The following is a 17,208-nucleotide window of genomic DNA, read 5'->3' on the forward strand; positions in this document are numbered from 1 at the left end:
TACCCCAACCAGACAGAGCCTCCTCCTGAACTGGTCCTTCAGCAAGCCCTGCAGCTAACCTAGCATGGTTGGGAACTGAGATGGGCAAGGACCTGGGTCCCAGCAGCTGCAACCACCTAATCACTTCAACAACAAGCCTGTGGCAATGGAACACGCCCTCAGCTGCTTTATTAAGAACACAACCTATGGCCCCATCAAGTACCAGGCACTCTGCGTGCACCTTTCTGCCTTTCGTGTTCGCATGTCACTGGAAACGCCAGCCCCGGCTTCTACCCTACAACATGAGTTATCTCAGCAACAATACAGCAGGCATCCTTCACAACACACTTTATGCTGTACATAAGAAATCCCTGTCCTCAGTTACTCACTGTTATCACTACTTGGCTTCCTTACAGCAAAGAGATACACATAGGCATGAAAGCTTCCAGCTGGTACAGAATGTGCCACCTCTCCCCTCAGTCACACAGGCGTCAGTGAGCCCATCACACCGGTCCTCCTCTCTCACTACACTGCTTTCCATAGACTGTCTAAGCAAGTTGAGAGCCTGAGTCTAACTTGAAAGCGCTTTCTGTCCTGGGTCTTACCAAAAACACACTCGCTGAAGCTACAGGATGAAGCCCACAGCTGACAACTTTGCTCCTCTGGCCCAGTGGAACTCTCAACTAAAAGAGTAAAGCTTGTTCATGTAGGGGACAGAATCTTCCCCAGGGACAGTCCAAGACTGTGGAACGACCAGGTTCTAGGCCTCAGGATCTCAGGGGCATCACCAGCCATGCCCCTTTCTGTTCCAAGCACAAGGCACATTTCTATGACTCTGCCTTCTCTGACACTGAACACGCTTCTCTCCCCCTGGGGAGAAAGGATGGGGGCGGGGGGGGGGGGGAGAACAAACAGCACATGACGGATGTGCAGCCACCTTATTTAATGCACTGCTGGAAGGTGCTCTGATGCTACAATGACAAGGTCAGTATGAACACCTATAACACAGAGAGCAGTACGCAGGTGCACAACATGGACACATTAAGATGAGCGCCTGAATTTCTCGATTTGTTTTTAAATCTAACTGTGCACTGTATTTATGATTTTACATTTAAATACTTCAAATCAAATAAAGCTGCCTCTCAATATTCACTCTAATCTCTTCCATCCATGTGCAGAATAATTTTTAAGCGCAGAGGCATGTGTGAATGTGCACCATTAGGAGACACCAGGCTGTGAGCTCTTTGCTAATCAGCAAGGTGGAATCTGAATCTCTCCCGAGCGGCTGCATAAGCACACGGATTACAGGAAACAGTGGTGCCCATTCAAGGCTTTTGGTACTCTAACAATAAGGCCACAGTAAATACCATTACATTAAATCTCAGGGGCTTTAAAAACTGCAGTGTCCAAGACAGTCACCGCTCGTCGCATGTGGCGAATGGGACACTGCGGAGTGACGATTCTGGCTCTGGAGACTTAAAATGCGCCTCCTCCTAGAGCCATATGCGGGTGTTGCCTGCCCTCACACGTCCCACCCCTGGTGGGAGAAGCATGTGGCAGCTCCAGCAGCTCCGGCCCCTCCAACTCTGCCAGCCCCGGCTGCTCCTCTGGCCCTGACAGTGGCCCCTCCAGCACCGGTGGCAGCCCTGGACGCTCCTCCAGCCCCAGCAGTGACTCCAACCCTGGCAACACTTCTGGCCCCGGTGAGTTGCTGGCATTAATTTAGAACAGGGGGCTGGGGGGAGCCTGGCTCGGAGAGGGGGGCATTTATTTAGAGGGAGGGCTGGTGGAACCCAGAGGGCGGGGCTGTGGTGAGCATAAAAAGATGACAACCACAAGCGTGGCATTCTCTCAATTCCCTTTGGACATGACTGCTTTAAAAAGATCAGTTCCACAGGAATTCAGGCCAGCCAGCCAGTCACCTATTCCCCCATTAGCGGTGTCTATACTGCAATTATACTCCAGGGCTTGGGCCGTGAGGTTGTAAAATTTCACTGTAGATGTTTGAGGTTCAGGCTGAAATCTGATCACCTGACAGACCCCACAGGGCCGGGGAGTGGGGGAGGAGGGCAGATCCTGCGGCCCACACTGCAGCCCGAGCCCGAACTTCTGCCCCACCTTTTCACAGCACCACACCAGGAGTCCTGCTACAAGTGTCTGCAGCACAGACATACCTTTCCTTATCTAGGAAGTCCACCCTCAGCCCTCTTTAAAAATCCTCTCAGATTCTTAAGCAGCATGCCAGAAAGACACTAAAAATTCAGACCCCCCCCAAGACCAAAGCAGGAACATGCTTTCCAGTCTCAACTCCCTCACAGAGAACATCGTGGCAGTTGCCTCCTCCATTTCATAAAAGAGGATCTGGCACCATTGACCAACTGACCACAGCAGTAGCAGTATAGTATGCGGAGACACAGTCTATTGGGGAGGGCATCTCAGGCCATTTAGGGCTTACTTAGGTCATAACCAACACCTTAAACTCCACTCAAAAGCCACCACGCAGCTGGTGCAGACCCCAGATCAGTGGTACCTTAATGCAGTATTTTGCTTGTAACAAATATTTCAGATAAACACAATGTAATTGAAAAACCACTTTCAAAGCGGTAGGGAGGAGATGGAGGAAAAGTAAAAGAAGGTGAAAGACACTTTGGACAGGTCTCTCTTACCTCCGGTCATTTCTCCGTCTTCTGAATAGTTTTTTGGTGTGTGCAATTTCAGCTTCATGTGGCAATGGATGATACCCCTGGTTAAGAGAGGAAAAAAAAAAGGTGATGGTGAATTCTGAGAACTAGGAGGCAGCGATGTTTAACTAGTCAGAACAGGGTACAGGCTGAACCTCTCTAACACAGCACCCTTAGGACCTGACCAGAGCCAGACGAGAGAATGTGCCAGGCTACAGGAGGTCAACACCATCTAGCAGCACTACCAGTACTTCCACTGCTTACTGGGGTCTTTGCAGATATTTATGGGTAAATTACAGCTAAATAACAGCATAGAACGCAGAGTGCCAGGAATGGTATCTGGAAACAAACTTCATGGGACTGTGGGAAACTTGACCACACCACTGGTAAATGGTCATCTGGCTAACTACAATCATGCTGGATCACGGATGTTGCCAGATGAGAGAGTTCCAGATTAGAGATGTTCAACCTGTACTCAGTTCTAGATCTACTGTGTGAAGGTGGGTAGATAACACATTGCTCCTGAAAGAGACAAAGTTGGTGAGGTAGAATAAAAGCTCAAAGCGGCTCAAAAGCTCATCCCTTTCACCAACAGAAACCGATCCAGTAAAAAAATATTACCTCTTTACTATTATGGGACTGACAAAGCTATGACATCAAATGGGTTACTCCTTTGTCTGTCCTCTACAGTATGAAAACTTGGAGCACAGATTAAGTCTTATAAGTGCAACTTTCTCTTAGTGCGCAGATCCGGAAATCATGACAGCTCTCTCAGTGCAGTTCTGAGGCTTAGTTCATCTGAAGCCATGAGAAACACTCAGACAAGTAGTCAAAACAAAAAGCAGTTAAGTAGCACTTTAAAGACTAGCAAAATGGTTTATTAGGTGAGCTTTCGTGGGACAGACCCACTTCTTCAGACCATAGCCAGACCAGAACAGACTCAATATTTAAGACACAGAGAACCAAAAACAGTAAGCAAGGAGGACAAATCAGAAAAAGATAATCAAGGTGAGCAAATCAGAGAGTGGAGGGGTGGGGGGGAAGATCAAGAATTAGATTGTGCCAAGTATGCAGACAAGCCCCTATAGTGACTCAGAAAGTTCCCATCACAATTTAAACCATGTGTTAATGTGCCGAATTTGAATATAAAAGTCAGCTCAGATGTTTCTCTTTCCAAAATGGCGATAATTCCTTTTCTGTAACACACATACCTTTAGGTCATTGACAGAATGCCGCATTCCATTAAAATGTTGACTAACTGGTTTGTGGATCTGGCGTGTTTTGATGTCTGTTTTGTGCCCATTGACCCTTTGTCTAAGGGAGTTAGAAGTCTGTCCAATATACAAAGCACCTGGGCATTGTTGGCACATGATGGCATATATGATGTTAGTAGAGGAGCATGAGAAAGTGCCCGTGATTCTGTGAGTAACCTGGTTAGGTCCAGTGATGGTATTTCCAGAGAAGATATGTGGACAAAGCTGGCTGCGGGCTTTGTTGCAGGGAAAGGTTCCAGGACTGGTATTCCTGGGGTACAGACTGTGGCTATTCACTCCAGAAGGCCCTGGGTGACATGCCTGTTCTCTTCTACAGACAACCTCCCAACCTCATGAGGATCCTTACTCACAGCCACAGCCTATACCCCAGGAATACCAGTCCTGGAACCTTTCCCCGCAACAAAGCCCGCAGCCAGCTTTGTCCACATATCTTCTCTGGAAATACCATCACTGGACCTAACCAGGTTACTCACAGAATCACGGGCACTTTCTCATGCTCCTCTACTAACATCATATATGCCATCACGTGCCAACAATGCCCAGGTGCTTTGTATATTGGACAGACTTCTAACTCCCTTAGACAAAGGGTCAATGGGCACAAAACAGACATCAAAACACGCCAGATCCACAAACCAGTTAGTCAACATTTTAATGGAATGCGGCATTCTGTCAATGACCTAAAGGTATGTGTGTTACAGAAAAGGAATTATCGCGCCGTTTTGGAAAGAGAAACATCTGAGCTGACTTCTATATTCAAATTCGGCACATTAACACATGGTTTAAATTGTGATGGGAACTTTCTGAGTCACTATTGGGGCTTGTCTGCATACTTGGCACAATCTAATTCTTGATCTTCCCCCCCACCCCTCCACTCTCTGATTTGCTCACCTTGATTATCTTTTTCTGATTTGTCCTCCTTGCTTACTGTTTTTGGTTCTCTGTGTCTTAAATATTGAGTCTGTTCTGGTCTGGCTATGGTCTGAAGAAGTGGGTCTGTCCCACGAAAGCTCACCGAATAAACCATTTTGCTAGTCTTTAAAGTGCTACTTGACTGCTTTTTGTTTTGATAGTGTATAGACTAGCACGGCTTCCTCTTTGTTACTATTCAGATGAGTAGTGTTATACAACACAGATTTAAAGTGTTATTATTAATGGCACTTGTATTTTGTTTACTAGGAATTCAGGCACTCATGCCACTGAAATACCATTTGTACCACTACACCAAGGGCACTGCTTTATTTCCATTACAAACCAGCCACTTAAAAAAAATTAAACCTATTAGTAAAAAAATTACAACATTTGTTTGCAAAGATGAGGAACAAAATTTAGGTGACAGAGCACTGGAGTGGGGTTCAGCAGAAATGTTATATCTTGTGCCGCTTCATGCCTGATTATAGAGTTTGTCAGAGAATAGAGTTCTGGATTAGCATTTTTCCATCCTCATTGCTTTACTATCATTAACTAACCTATACACTACTCCTCTCAAATATGAGCATGTTAGCCCCGTTTAACAAATGGGGAAACAACCAAGGCACAGAATGATAAATGATTTGCTGAGCCAACTCTGTTGAAGAGGCATGATTAGAACCCAAGTTTCTAGACTACGGTGCATTTGTGCTGTGACACAGTTTGCCTGTCTGATCACGGGGATGATTTTACTTACATTCTTCCTAAGTGTGTTGCAAGGCTTTATTAATGCTGGCAGAGAGCTTTGAGGTTCTTGGATGAAAGGTACCATATCTCAAAGAATTATTTATTTTCTTGGACTACCAAGCCATGATGAGCAACCATCAAAGGCAGTAAACATCTTCTATTTATACACTACTTACTTCCCAGGCTAGCAATAAAAGCTCTGTATAAATCAGTCTATTTCCATAACAATCCATCTTCACCTCTGAGTTACAGTCTCTGCCCCAAAACTAGTGAACAACCACATGAGAGATGCCACCAGAAAGTGGCATGCATAGGGAAGGAGAGAATATATCTCAGCAAGCAGGTGCTCTTGTTATACTGGAATGACAACATGATGTGCCTACTACCCTGCAGAAAGTTCTCTCCCTCCCAACAATCTTTAAAAATTGTTAGAGTTTTAATACTAAAACTGCAATCGCAACAAAGCTTTGAGATGCTCATGGGAGATGCTATGGAAGTGCAATGTTCTGTGTGAACACTAACGAATTTAGCTTCACAACCTGCTTGTGAGCTAGGTCAGCATCAGAGCTTCATCTGTTTTAAGGTCAGAAGAGAGTGCTATGATAATCAAGTCCTGAGCACTCAAGTAACAGCCCAGAGAATTTCATCAAGTGATGCCTACAGGTATCCCTAACTTTTGGTTGAGCTTTTGGAAAGATATTCTATCATAATCTAAAGACTTCACTTGACAAACCATCTATATCGCATCCATAGCTAAATTGCTCCACATGTTTTACACTTTCTTTGAGTTTGCCTAGCTTCATTTTCCAGCCTTTGGATCATGTGATGTGGTTGTCTGCTAGAGTAAAGAGTCCTTTTGCTACTTGACATCTACCTTCTATGAAAAATAGCCCTTATCCATTTCCATCATTTTCCATATGGGAAAAATGATGCACAAATAAGTTGCATGACTCATCCCAGGTATCATCAAATTTGAAGATGATCCAGGAATAGAAACAGTTTCCCCATCTTCCTATTATGTATTAAACCACACAATCTTCTCTCTGCTCTTTAAATCCACATCTAGCTACCCTTAACACACATACATTACAACTCCTGCTACAACATATAAGTAGTGACAATATGTGTTACTAAAACACAAACATGAGATGACCCAGTATCCGTTTTCCAGCAGGTTAATTTTGGAGTGGCCAATGAGGCTGCTGTGTAGTTCAGCAAAAGTAAACTATCATGGTGTTCTGCAGTAACCTCTCCCATAGCATCACAAACACTGTTCTGTACATGCTTGCTGCATCTTGTTGCACAATGGTACATAGCACAACACTGATTAAAGAAAACATAATGGCAGACTCAGCTGACAAACCCTGTAGTAACGCCATGCAGCAAAATCTGAGGCTATTACATGATGCAGCATTTTTAAAAACTGAAGTTAATGGCTGCAAATAGTTAATATTCCTCTCTGGCAAGTACAAGGACCCATAATCTAATTAGTTACAGGATTTAAGTTTTCATTAGCTATCTAAGACTCCAGCCCTTTCAAAGATCAACTCTGTACACTGATGTACTACTGCAGGGATGGCCAGCTAGTGAGAGACAACGCACCATGGATAGAGCGCAAAATGTCACTTGAGCCATGTGGATAGAGTGCTAAGAGACCATTATGATACATTTATATTTATCTATATAGATAAAAAATACACAGATACATAAAAATAAACATAATATGTGGCTCAATGCCCTCCCCCGCCCCCAGAGCCAGGCAGCCCCAGACCCCACGGCTCTAACCCAATCCCCCTCCACTCCCCCATTCTAACCCAATCCTCCACCCCTCCCCCAGAGCCAGGCACCCCCAGTGCCCCTCCCAAGCTCTAACTTGATGCCGGTGACTCACTAGAGCCGCTGCCACTGCCACGTGCGTCTCCCGCCAAGTGCTGGGGTGCATGGAACTCCCTGAGTGCGGTTCTGAGGAGGAGCTGCATTTAAGGGCTCAAAGAGCTGTGGGTTGGCCAACGCTGCACTACTGCTTGTCTCCCTCCCTGCGCACCAGCTCCACTGTTGCTCCGAACTCTGCCCAGCAGCAGCTGCGAAATTAACTAAACTGTGGTTATCATCAGCGGGGCACGTGCGAGACAGAACGATTACCTCTGAAGGAACCTTCTACTCTGCAAAGGACCTGGAGGTGTCTGGAGAGGAGAAAATTCTATTTCCCTCTCAGGCATTTGGGAATCCCCCTTTTTCACAGAGCACAAATCCCTTTTCAAGATCTAGTCATGAAACTTATGTTTTCCTGGGGTAGGGCAGAAAAAAATCACTGGCCCTGATTGCACCTATTCTGCATCTCTAGCAGGGCAAATTTTGGGGAAGGAAATCTATCATGAGGGAGGGACATTGTAGCAGGCTAATAAAAAAACAGCAGTAGCTGCTCAGAGAGCCAGAATGAAGGAATAAATTCTTGAACAGATGGTTTAGTGGGCAGTCAAAAGGTACAGAATAAAGCAATTCATTATATGGTTCCACCATTTATCTGGTGAAAAGCTGGGTCTCCTGTGTGGTTTTCCAATCAGAAAACTGGATAGCCTTATTTTCTGTAATCACCACACCTAATTAGCAGGCAGGCTCTTCCCATACAGATTGTAACTGATTGAGGTGTAGCCAAATGGTTAAGTTCAGCAAAGCAGTGGACCAGACAGACAGATCCTCCATATTTTCTGCTACAAACAATTGGGATAGAAGAAGGTTGTTTTAGTTACAGCCTCAAGGTAAACTCATCAATGAGTCAGTGCTTCCTCTGGTGGGCAGTAGGCAGCGCACTCTGGTCCTCACAACAATTTCAAACAAAGGAGTTGGTTCAATTCCTTTCAGGGCAAGTGGTAAAACTTTCAGGCTCCAGAGCAGCTGTGGGTTGAACAACAATCAGCCCCTAGTGCTGCTGGACAATGTGATTTATCATAGCCTGTTTTCATATATAATTTTATATAAGATGCACACGCACACTGTAAGGGGCAGTCCGGGGCCAGGCAACGCTATTCCAAGGCCTGGTCCCTTCGGAAGAGCAGGTATGTATTGACAAAGTTCCCTGAGAGATCTGGAGACCTGAAGTTCTTGGGGGGTGAGCTGGCAGTCTCCTGACCAGCCACCACGTACCTAAGACAAGTCTATAACTTAGCAGAATAAAGATCATGCTTCAAAGCTTTCAAGTAGAGGAGTTGGGAGAGAGACCTGTAAGGAGTATGAGCCTGCTGAGAGAGAAACCCCAGCTAAGAGGGCTACAAAGGATTGGGAAGCCCTAATGGAGGGGCTCTAAGGAAGTGGTTTTCAACTGGTGTGCCATGAGGTGAGAACCATCCACGTGTGTCATGAAACTTCATCAATGTCTCCTTTCTTTGTCTCTTTGCGGAGCCATGCTGGGGTAGAACTTGATGACCCTGCACCAGCTGGCCTTCAAACAGCAAAGCTACCTAAGTACCAGCTAGCGCAGGGTTCATCAATCCCCCCCTGGAACTGCCCCTCCCCCCCAGACAGTTCTCTGCAGAGCCACTGTGATGGGAAATGCTGGAACCTGTTGAAGCTGGAACACAGTTTAAATGCTGTGTCCTGGCTGCAATGGGCTGGCGAGGAGGGGAGCCTGCTTTCAGTGGTTACTCATTTACTCAACATCCCCAGCATGACGCTGAGCAGATTTTGAAATGTATCTGTGCTCGCTGTCTAAGATGGTGTATTCTGTGGTGGATCTGAAACATTAATGCATATGATCCTTGTTTAGCTTGTTGTATGCACTGCTATGTTGCAAACCTCTCTAGTAAGATCAGAACCATAGTAAATGTAAGTACATGTGATGTTTGAGCAAAAAAAGTGGGTTTGCTGTGGAACTGTTTGTCTAATTGAAGTGTGCCGTATTACTGGAAACCACTGCTCTAAGGGAGGTGAAGCAGGGGAAAGGAGGAGTAAGAAATTTAAGCCTGGAGGAAAGACTACACAAGTGCTGAAGCTCTTTGTAAACTAAAAGAGCTAACACTGCTGAGGGAAGAGGGGTGGTAGGCTCTGAGCATTATTTATGGTAATTGACCAGACCAGAAGTGGGAGCAGTACTGTGAAGACAGCAGGTGGGTGGTTTGATTGATCTGAGACAGGAAGGGGAAACTGAGGCAGTAAATGGCTCTGAGGCTGGGCTTATGTGAACCACTGCTACGCACAGATACATGGATACACAGTGGCAAAAACGCACTGGAGGGGCAACTGGTGCCTGGGAGGGAGGGAGGCAGGCAGCGCAGGGAAGGTACATGAGGGGACCCCCCAGCTAGCAATAAAAATTTTGGTGGGGTACAAGGCAGCAATGCAATCCCGAGTGCTATGAGTCATCTATGCATGTGCGCGCGCACACACACAGCCTTCTCTCTGCCTGCATTTTAACCACCTACTGAATCCATTTGAACACCTCTTCACCCCCTGCCACTCCAACCATAAGAATGGAGAAACAGGGCAGCAGTCTATGTTGCCCCAGAACTATTTACATACAAAGTCCCAGAGAGAGAACAAATCAGAATCTTTCAGGAACACGCTGACATTCTGCAGCAGCAGCAGAACCTGCCTCCCCCGCCACCTCCACAGCAAACCACCCTCTGTGCGGCACTGTCAGACCCATGAATTTATTAACTCAGGTTTCCCTGGTTACTCATCTGGGAAAGACTTAATGAAGTGGGGGAAGGAACATTTAAAGCCACTCTTAGGGCATGTGTTGTCACAGTATTTGCACGTTCACGTTCCATAACGTCTGCATGGGAAATTAGATGAATTCAACCACTCTTTCTGTCCATTTCACTTACAATGGTAAATCACAGGAAGCAAAATAAAATGAGCCGGTTTTGCCATCTACCTTCATGAAGTTAATATGGCCAGTCTGATTCCAAAGGCTCAGTCAAGGGACTCCTAAATCGACTTCCTTACAAATTAAACGGTCTGAACTCAGCCATATCTGATCACCATCCCTGATGTTGCTTCTTGAAACGTCGAGCCTAAATTTATTCTGTGGTGGATGATTTCAGTGTGGTGGTGTACTAGGCATATTGCAGATTTGGCTGAAATTTGTGAGACTGAAAGGTCAGATTTTGTCATTTTGCCCTTCTGCTTTTAAGGCCCATTTTAATGATGATTTTTAGAAGTACGTTTCCCTGCAGAGAATAGCTGTCTTAAATATTTACTGTTATCATTTCACAACAAATAGAGAATTATGACAAGAGAGTGGTGAATAGCCACAGTGGAGTGAGAACAGCAAAAAAGGAAGAGAAACAGGAGGGGTTATCAGCAAAAATAACTAGCGCTGAAAAATCACGTTGGCATTACAAAAGCATTACTGGATGTGAGCTTTGTCTCAATGAGATTCTGCCCCTTTCCCTGACTCATGGAAAGAAATATCTCATCTCTCAATTTGCATATAAAATGTCTGTAGAAGGCTTCAACTGAGCAGGTGGGTTATTAAATTCACAGTAGAATCTAGTCATCTTCCCCATTTTATTGAACGCAACCTCACATTGTCTTTTTTATTTTACTTCGAAGACACTGATGGTGTTATCACAAAGGCCAACAGCAAAATATCATCAGCTGAAGCCACAACAAAAAACCCTGCGGTTTCAGCACTGACCTAAAAAAGAAAACAAACCTGAACTGACACGGAAACTCATGAAACTTCGTGAGAAAAGGTGTGAATCTGATTACAAAAGGGATTATCTACTTCAGGGCAGGAAAGCCCCGGAAACTGCAAAACCACAGGTAACTTGTGGTAGCCTCCAGGAAGTGCACAGTCCCCCTACACCCCTGCCAAAATTTTGATGGCTAAATGGGGTCCCCCGACTCTGTTCCTCTGCATGACCCTCCTTGCACCCCTTCCCCTTGCAAGCAACAGTCATTTATGCACAAAACCACAGTTATATTTATTTACTGATATTTTGTGTCAATATTGTGCCCTTGACACTTTACAGAATTTAAAACAATATTCAGTACCGCCCCCCGCAAACAATTCTAACCAGTAACATTTGTTCAACTGATATGAAACTCACAGCTCAACCTCTTCCCACCCCATCTCCTCCCCCAAACACCCTATTCATCTTCTCTCCAATCTCTATAAAGTACATCAAACTCTAAGCAGACAAGAGGCTCAGAAAACAGATATGCATGGTGAAAGGAGAATACCCTAGACATAATTCAAGGAGTTAAACCACAACCAATACCAGTGACAAAACATGTGGCTGTTTAATCAACATTGTAAAAAAATGCATGTCATCCTACAGAGGTTCTGCACTCACCTTTAGCCATGTGAGCGGGAGGGGTTTTGTTTGTGGGTGGAACTTGGGACAGCACCATATGCTCCTGCACTCCCACCAGTTTGACCCTGATCACCTCCCCATCCGATTTACATGATCAAGGCCAATACTTTACAAAGCAAAGAATAACCATTGTTTGTGTTTTGGCTGGAGACAGTTCCTTGGAGACTACCTGCTATTCCTTCCTCCCATTTCAGGAATTTCCACAGCACTCAGCCTTTCATTCAGTTGTGAATGTTACAGGAGGGGATTTATTTCCCTGTAGAAGATGGCAGTGTCATGGTTCAAACCCTTGACCTGATTCACATGCCACAGAGTAGTATCAAACAATGCCAGGAAGCTGCAAATAAACTATTTCCCTCCTATGAAAATTCAGATGATAAATTTATTCCTTCAAATTCCAAAGTTGTTTGCTTTTTTTTTTTTTTTTAAAAAAAAAAAGGGTTTATAGTTATACAGTAGCTTCTGTATTAGGAATCAAACAATTTTCTTCACTTAACTGAACTGGAAATCAAAGGGATAAGCCACAATAGGTTTGCTAAATGCTCTCACCTAACAAAGGAAGAAGCTAAATTGTCAGAGCATCTTCATTAGGACCCATTTCCTTCACCAAGACCACAGTAAATTTCTTGATCTGACTAATCAGCCTTCTTCAATTTTACTGCTAGGTCTGGAGCGAGATCAGAGATTAGGACAGAGCTTTCAATCTCTACAAGGACTGGAAGAGAGCTTAGAAAATCTGCACCTGGTTTAGAAAACCTGCAGCAGCCTCTGTCCTTGCTGCTGTAAACCTTACAAGCTCTGCAGCAGACAATCCAAAAGGCAATAAGCTCTGCAACTGCCCACTGAAGCTCAGACACACTGTAACAGGATGTGCATGCTTGAAGAATCAGGACGTTCCATCCCTTTTGACTGGTAGCTCGTCCAAGTAAGATGGGTGGAAAGTTGCTCCTTGGGAGATGTTCTGATTTAGAGGATTTCCTGGTTAACCACTTCCCTATTAAGTGGAATGTACTGTAAACATACCGTGGCCACTAAAGGCTAAGAGACACATAAAACAACAGTGTCGTTTAGCTGCTGCAGGAATGCAGTTTGTAGTTTCAACAGGAGAATGTCTTTTTATTGTGCAGGGGAGCTGAGTGCAAGGTTACAGAACCCACAGTGGCTCTATAATAACCATCTTTATGGTGTATACAAATAAAACTCTCTAGCGCTTTATGGTATTATCCATAGGGCCATTTCAAAACATGGCCCCACTCCTCCCGTTTGCCCTAAAGAATCACTTTTCTGGGGAGCCACAATGAAGCATTCAGCTTGGAAGTCACACGGACTTTGCAAGCTGACTGCTAGTGACAGTTTACATACACTTGCACAAAACTCCAGGACTAAAAATCCAGAATGTCCCTATTCCCATAGCAAGAATTGCCTCTGGAAAAATATTAGAACTGCTGGCTGCTATACTCCTCGTGGTGCATGGCCGACAGGGGTGGGTGAGTCAAAAACCAACTATGCACCACCCACTCAAATCAGAAAAGGGAGATACGGATGCTCTGGAAATGGCCCATTGAAGTCATAAGAACATAAGAATGGCCATACTGGGTCAGACCAAAGGTCCATCGATCCCAGCATCCCATCTGCCGACGGTGGCCAATGCCAGGTGCCCCAGAGAAGGAGAACAGAAGACAATGATCAAGTGATTTGTCTCCTGCCATCCATCTCCTGCCCTTGTTATGAAGGCTAGGGCACCATACTTTATCCCTGGCTAATAGCCATTTATGGACCTAACCTGCAAAAATTTATCAAGCTCTTTTTTAAACCCTAATAGAGTCCTGGCCTTCATAGCCTCCTCAGGCAAGGAGTTCCACAGGTTGACTGTGCGCTGTGTGAAGAAAAATTTCCTTTTATTAGTTTTGAACCTACTACCCATCAATTTCATTTAGTGTCCCCTAGTTCTTGTATTATGGGAAAAGGTAAATAATTTTTCTATATTCACTTTCTCCACACCATTCATGATTTTATATACCTCTATCATATCGCCCCTCAATCGCCTTTTTTCCAAACTGAAAAGTCCCAGTCTCTCTAGCCTCTCCCCATATGGGACCCTTTCCAAGCCCCTAATCATCTTAGTCGCCCTTTTCTGAACCTTTTCTAATGCCAATATATCTTTTTTGAGGTGAGGAGACCACATCTGCACGCAGTACTCAAGATGTGGGTGTACCATAGTTTTATATAGGGGAAGTATGATACCTTTTGTCTTATTATCGATCCCTTTTTTAATAATTCCTAACATCCTATTTGCCTTACTAACTGCCGCTGCACACTGCGTGGATGTCTTCAGAGAACTATCCACTATAACTCCAAGATCCCTTTCCTGATCTGTCGTAGCTAAATTTGACCCCATCATGTAGTACGTGTAATTTGGGTTATTTTTTCCAACATGCATTACCTTACACTTACCCACATTAAATTTCATTTGCCATTGTGCTGCCCAATCACTCAGTTTGCTGAGATCTTTTTGTAGTTCTTCACAATCCCTTTTGCTTTTGACTGTCCTGAACAACTTGGTGTCATCTGCAAACTTTGCCACCTCACTGCTTACCTCATTTTCTAGATCATTGATGAACAAGTTGAACAGGATCGGTCCCAGGACTGACCCCTGGGGAACACCACTAGTTACCCCCCTCCATTGTGAAAATTTACCATTTATTCCCACCCTTTGTTTTCTGTCTTTTAACCAATTCCCGATCCATGAAAGGACCTTTCCTCCTATCCCATGACCACCTAATTTACATAAAAGCCTTTGGTGTGGGACCGTGTCAAAGGCTTTCTGGAAATCTAGGTATATTATGTCCACTGGGTGCCCCTTGTCCGCATGTTTATTAACCCCTTCAAAGAATTCTAATAGATTAGACAGACACGACTTCCCTCTGCAGAAACCATGCTGACTTTTGCCCAACAATTCGTGCTCTTCTACGTGCCTTGCAATTTTACTCTTTACTAGTGTTTCTACTAATTTACCTGGTACTGATGTTAAACTTATCGGTCTATAATTGCCAGGATCTCCTCTAGAGCCTTTTTTAAATATTGGTGTTATATTGGCCGTCTTCCAGTCATTTGGTACCAGAGTGGATTTAAAGGATAGGTTACAAACCACTGTTAATAACTCCGCAATTTCACATTTGAGTTCTTTCAGAACCCTTGGGTGAATGCCATCTGGTCCTGGAGACTTGTTACTATTCAGCTTATCAATTAATTCCAAAACCTCCTCTAATGTCACTTCAACCTGAGTGAGTTGCTCAGATTTAGGAACCTCTGTAACATCCTCAGCCGTGAAGACTGAAGCAAAGAAATCATTTAATCGCTCCGCAATGGCACTGTCTTCCTTGATCGCTCCTTTTATATCTTTATCATCCAAGGGCCCCACTGCTTTTTTAGCGGGCTTCCTGCTTCTAATGTATTTAAAAAACATTTTACTATCGTTTTTTGAATTTTTGGCTAGCTGTTCCTCAAACTCTTTTTTGGCTTTTCTTACTACATTATGACACTTAATTTGGGAGTGTTTATGTTCCTTTCTATTTTCCTCACTACGATTTGACTTCCACTTTTTAAAAGCTGCCCTTTTCTCTCTCACTGCCTTTTTAACATGGCTGTTTAGCCATGGTGGTTCTTTGTTAGGTCTCTTACTGTGTTTTTTAATTTGGGGTATACATTTAAGTTGGGCCTCTAGTATGGTGTCTTTAAACAGTTTCCATGCAGCTTCCAGGGATTTTAGTTTAATTACTCTACCTTTTAGTTTCTGTTTAACTAGCTTCCTCATTTTAGTGTAATTCCCCTTTTTGAAATTAAATGCCAGAGTGTTTGACCGCTGCGGTGTTCTTCCCAACTCAGAAATATTAAAAGTTATTATATTGTGGTCACTATTTCCAAGCGGTCCAGTAACAGTTACCTCTTGGACCAGATCCTGCGTTCCAGTCAAGACTAGATCGAGAATCGACTCTCCCCTTGTGGGTTCCTGTACTAGCTGCTCCAAGAAGCAGTCATTTAAGGCATCAAGAAATTTAATCTCTGAATCCCGTCCTGAGGTGACATGCACCCAATCAATATGGGGATAATTGAAATCTCCTATTATTACTGTGTTTTTTATTTTGATAGCCTCTCTAATCTCCCTTATCATTTCAGCATCACTATCACTGTCCTGGTTAGGTGGTCAGTAATATATTCCTAATGCCATATTCATATTAGAGGAATGAATTGTTATCCATAATGATTCTATGGAACATTTTGATTCCTTTAGGATTTTTACTTCATTTGATTCTATATTATCCTTCACATATAGTACCACTCCGCCACCCGCACGACCTGTTCTGTCTTTCCGATATAATTTATATCCCGGTATGATAGTGTCCCACTGATTTTCCTCATTCCACCATGTTTCTGAGATGCCTATTATGTCAACTTCCTCCTTTGATATGAGGTACTCCAGTTCACCCATCTCTTCTATATCGTATAGAACAGGACTCTGCGGAGTTCTCAAACTTTCATGAAGTACTGTAGGAAGGATATAAATAACAGACAAAAGAAATCCCCCTTTGTTACAAGAATCGGCACATGCAAACTCAGTTACAATCTGACTTAGGAAACATGGTTTTTCCCAGGTTACAGAAAAATGGGAACAATACCTCTCAAGTGGAAGTAACCGTAATTGTTTTAACTGATGTTATTTTAGTGTTGTTTACATTTATTGTTTATTTGTATGCGTTTCCTCTACCCAGGTCATACTCAAAAACAGACTACCACCAGTGTAACTGCTCTCTCTACAAATAGACCAGCACAGTCAATAGCAATTCAAGGACATAAGGACTTCAGTGTTGCTTGAAGCCAGAGGAGACAAAGAAACCAGCTTTAAAATGAACCTTGGTGAGAATCTGGGTGTCTCTCATCTGGGCACCAAGCAGTCAGGTCTTTTTAATACCAAGAAGCTGGTTTGAACAATCACTTACGACCAACATTCATTAGTATCCAGTATCTGTTTTGTGGCCTGTTTAAAGTGGAGTTCAGAGTCAGCCAGCACTTCAGGGAATGTGTTTGCATGTCATTCAACTGGGGGGAATTCAAAATTGGTAATCTCAGGCACATAGGCACAGACTCCGGGGTTTTTCCATGGGTGCTTCCGGAAGCCCCTCTGATCTACTTCTCCCCTCCCTCCCAGGGTACATCTACACTACCTGTAGATCATCCTGGTCAGGGTCAATCTTCCAAGGTTCAATTTCATGCAGCTAGCAGGGATGCGTGAAATCGAGCTAT

General features: G+C 44.0%; 1 protein-coding gene across 3 annotated transcripts in view; it reads right to left on the reverse strand.

The window, feature by feature from the left end:
* The window catches only part of CTIF (cap binding complex dependent translation initiation factor), a 323,006-nt gene that overhangs the window by 154,545 nt on the left and 151,253 nt on the right, over positions 1–17,208 (reverse strand). For all 3 annotated transcript variants that reach the window (XM_074995804.1, XM_074995803.1, XM_074995802.1), the window contains one exon: positions 2,646–2,722. In XM_074995804.1, coding sequence (XP_074851905.1) covers positions 2,646–2,722 — 77 coding nt within the window. The remainder of the gene's footprint in view (positions 1–2,645; positions 2,723–17,208) is intronic.

The sequence above is a fragment of the Carettochelys insculpta genome, chromosome 5 (assembly GCF_033958435.1).
Source record: "Carettochelys insculpta isolate YL-2023 chromosome 5, ASM3395843v1, whole genome shotgun sequence".
Classification (NCBI taxonomy): domain Eukaryota; kingdom Metazoa; phylum Chordata; order Testudines; family Carettochelyidae; genus Carettochelys; species Carettochelys insculpta.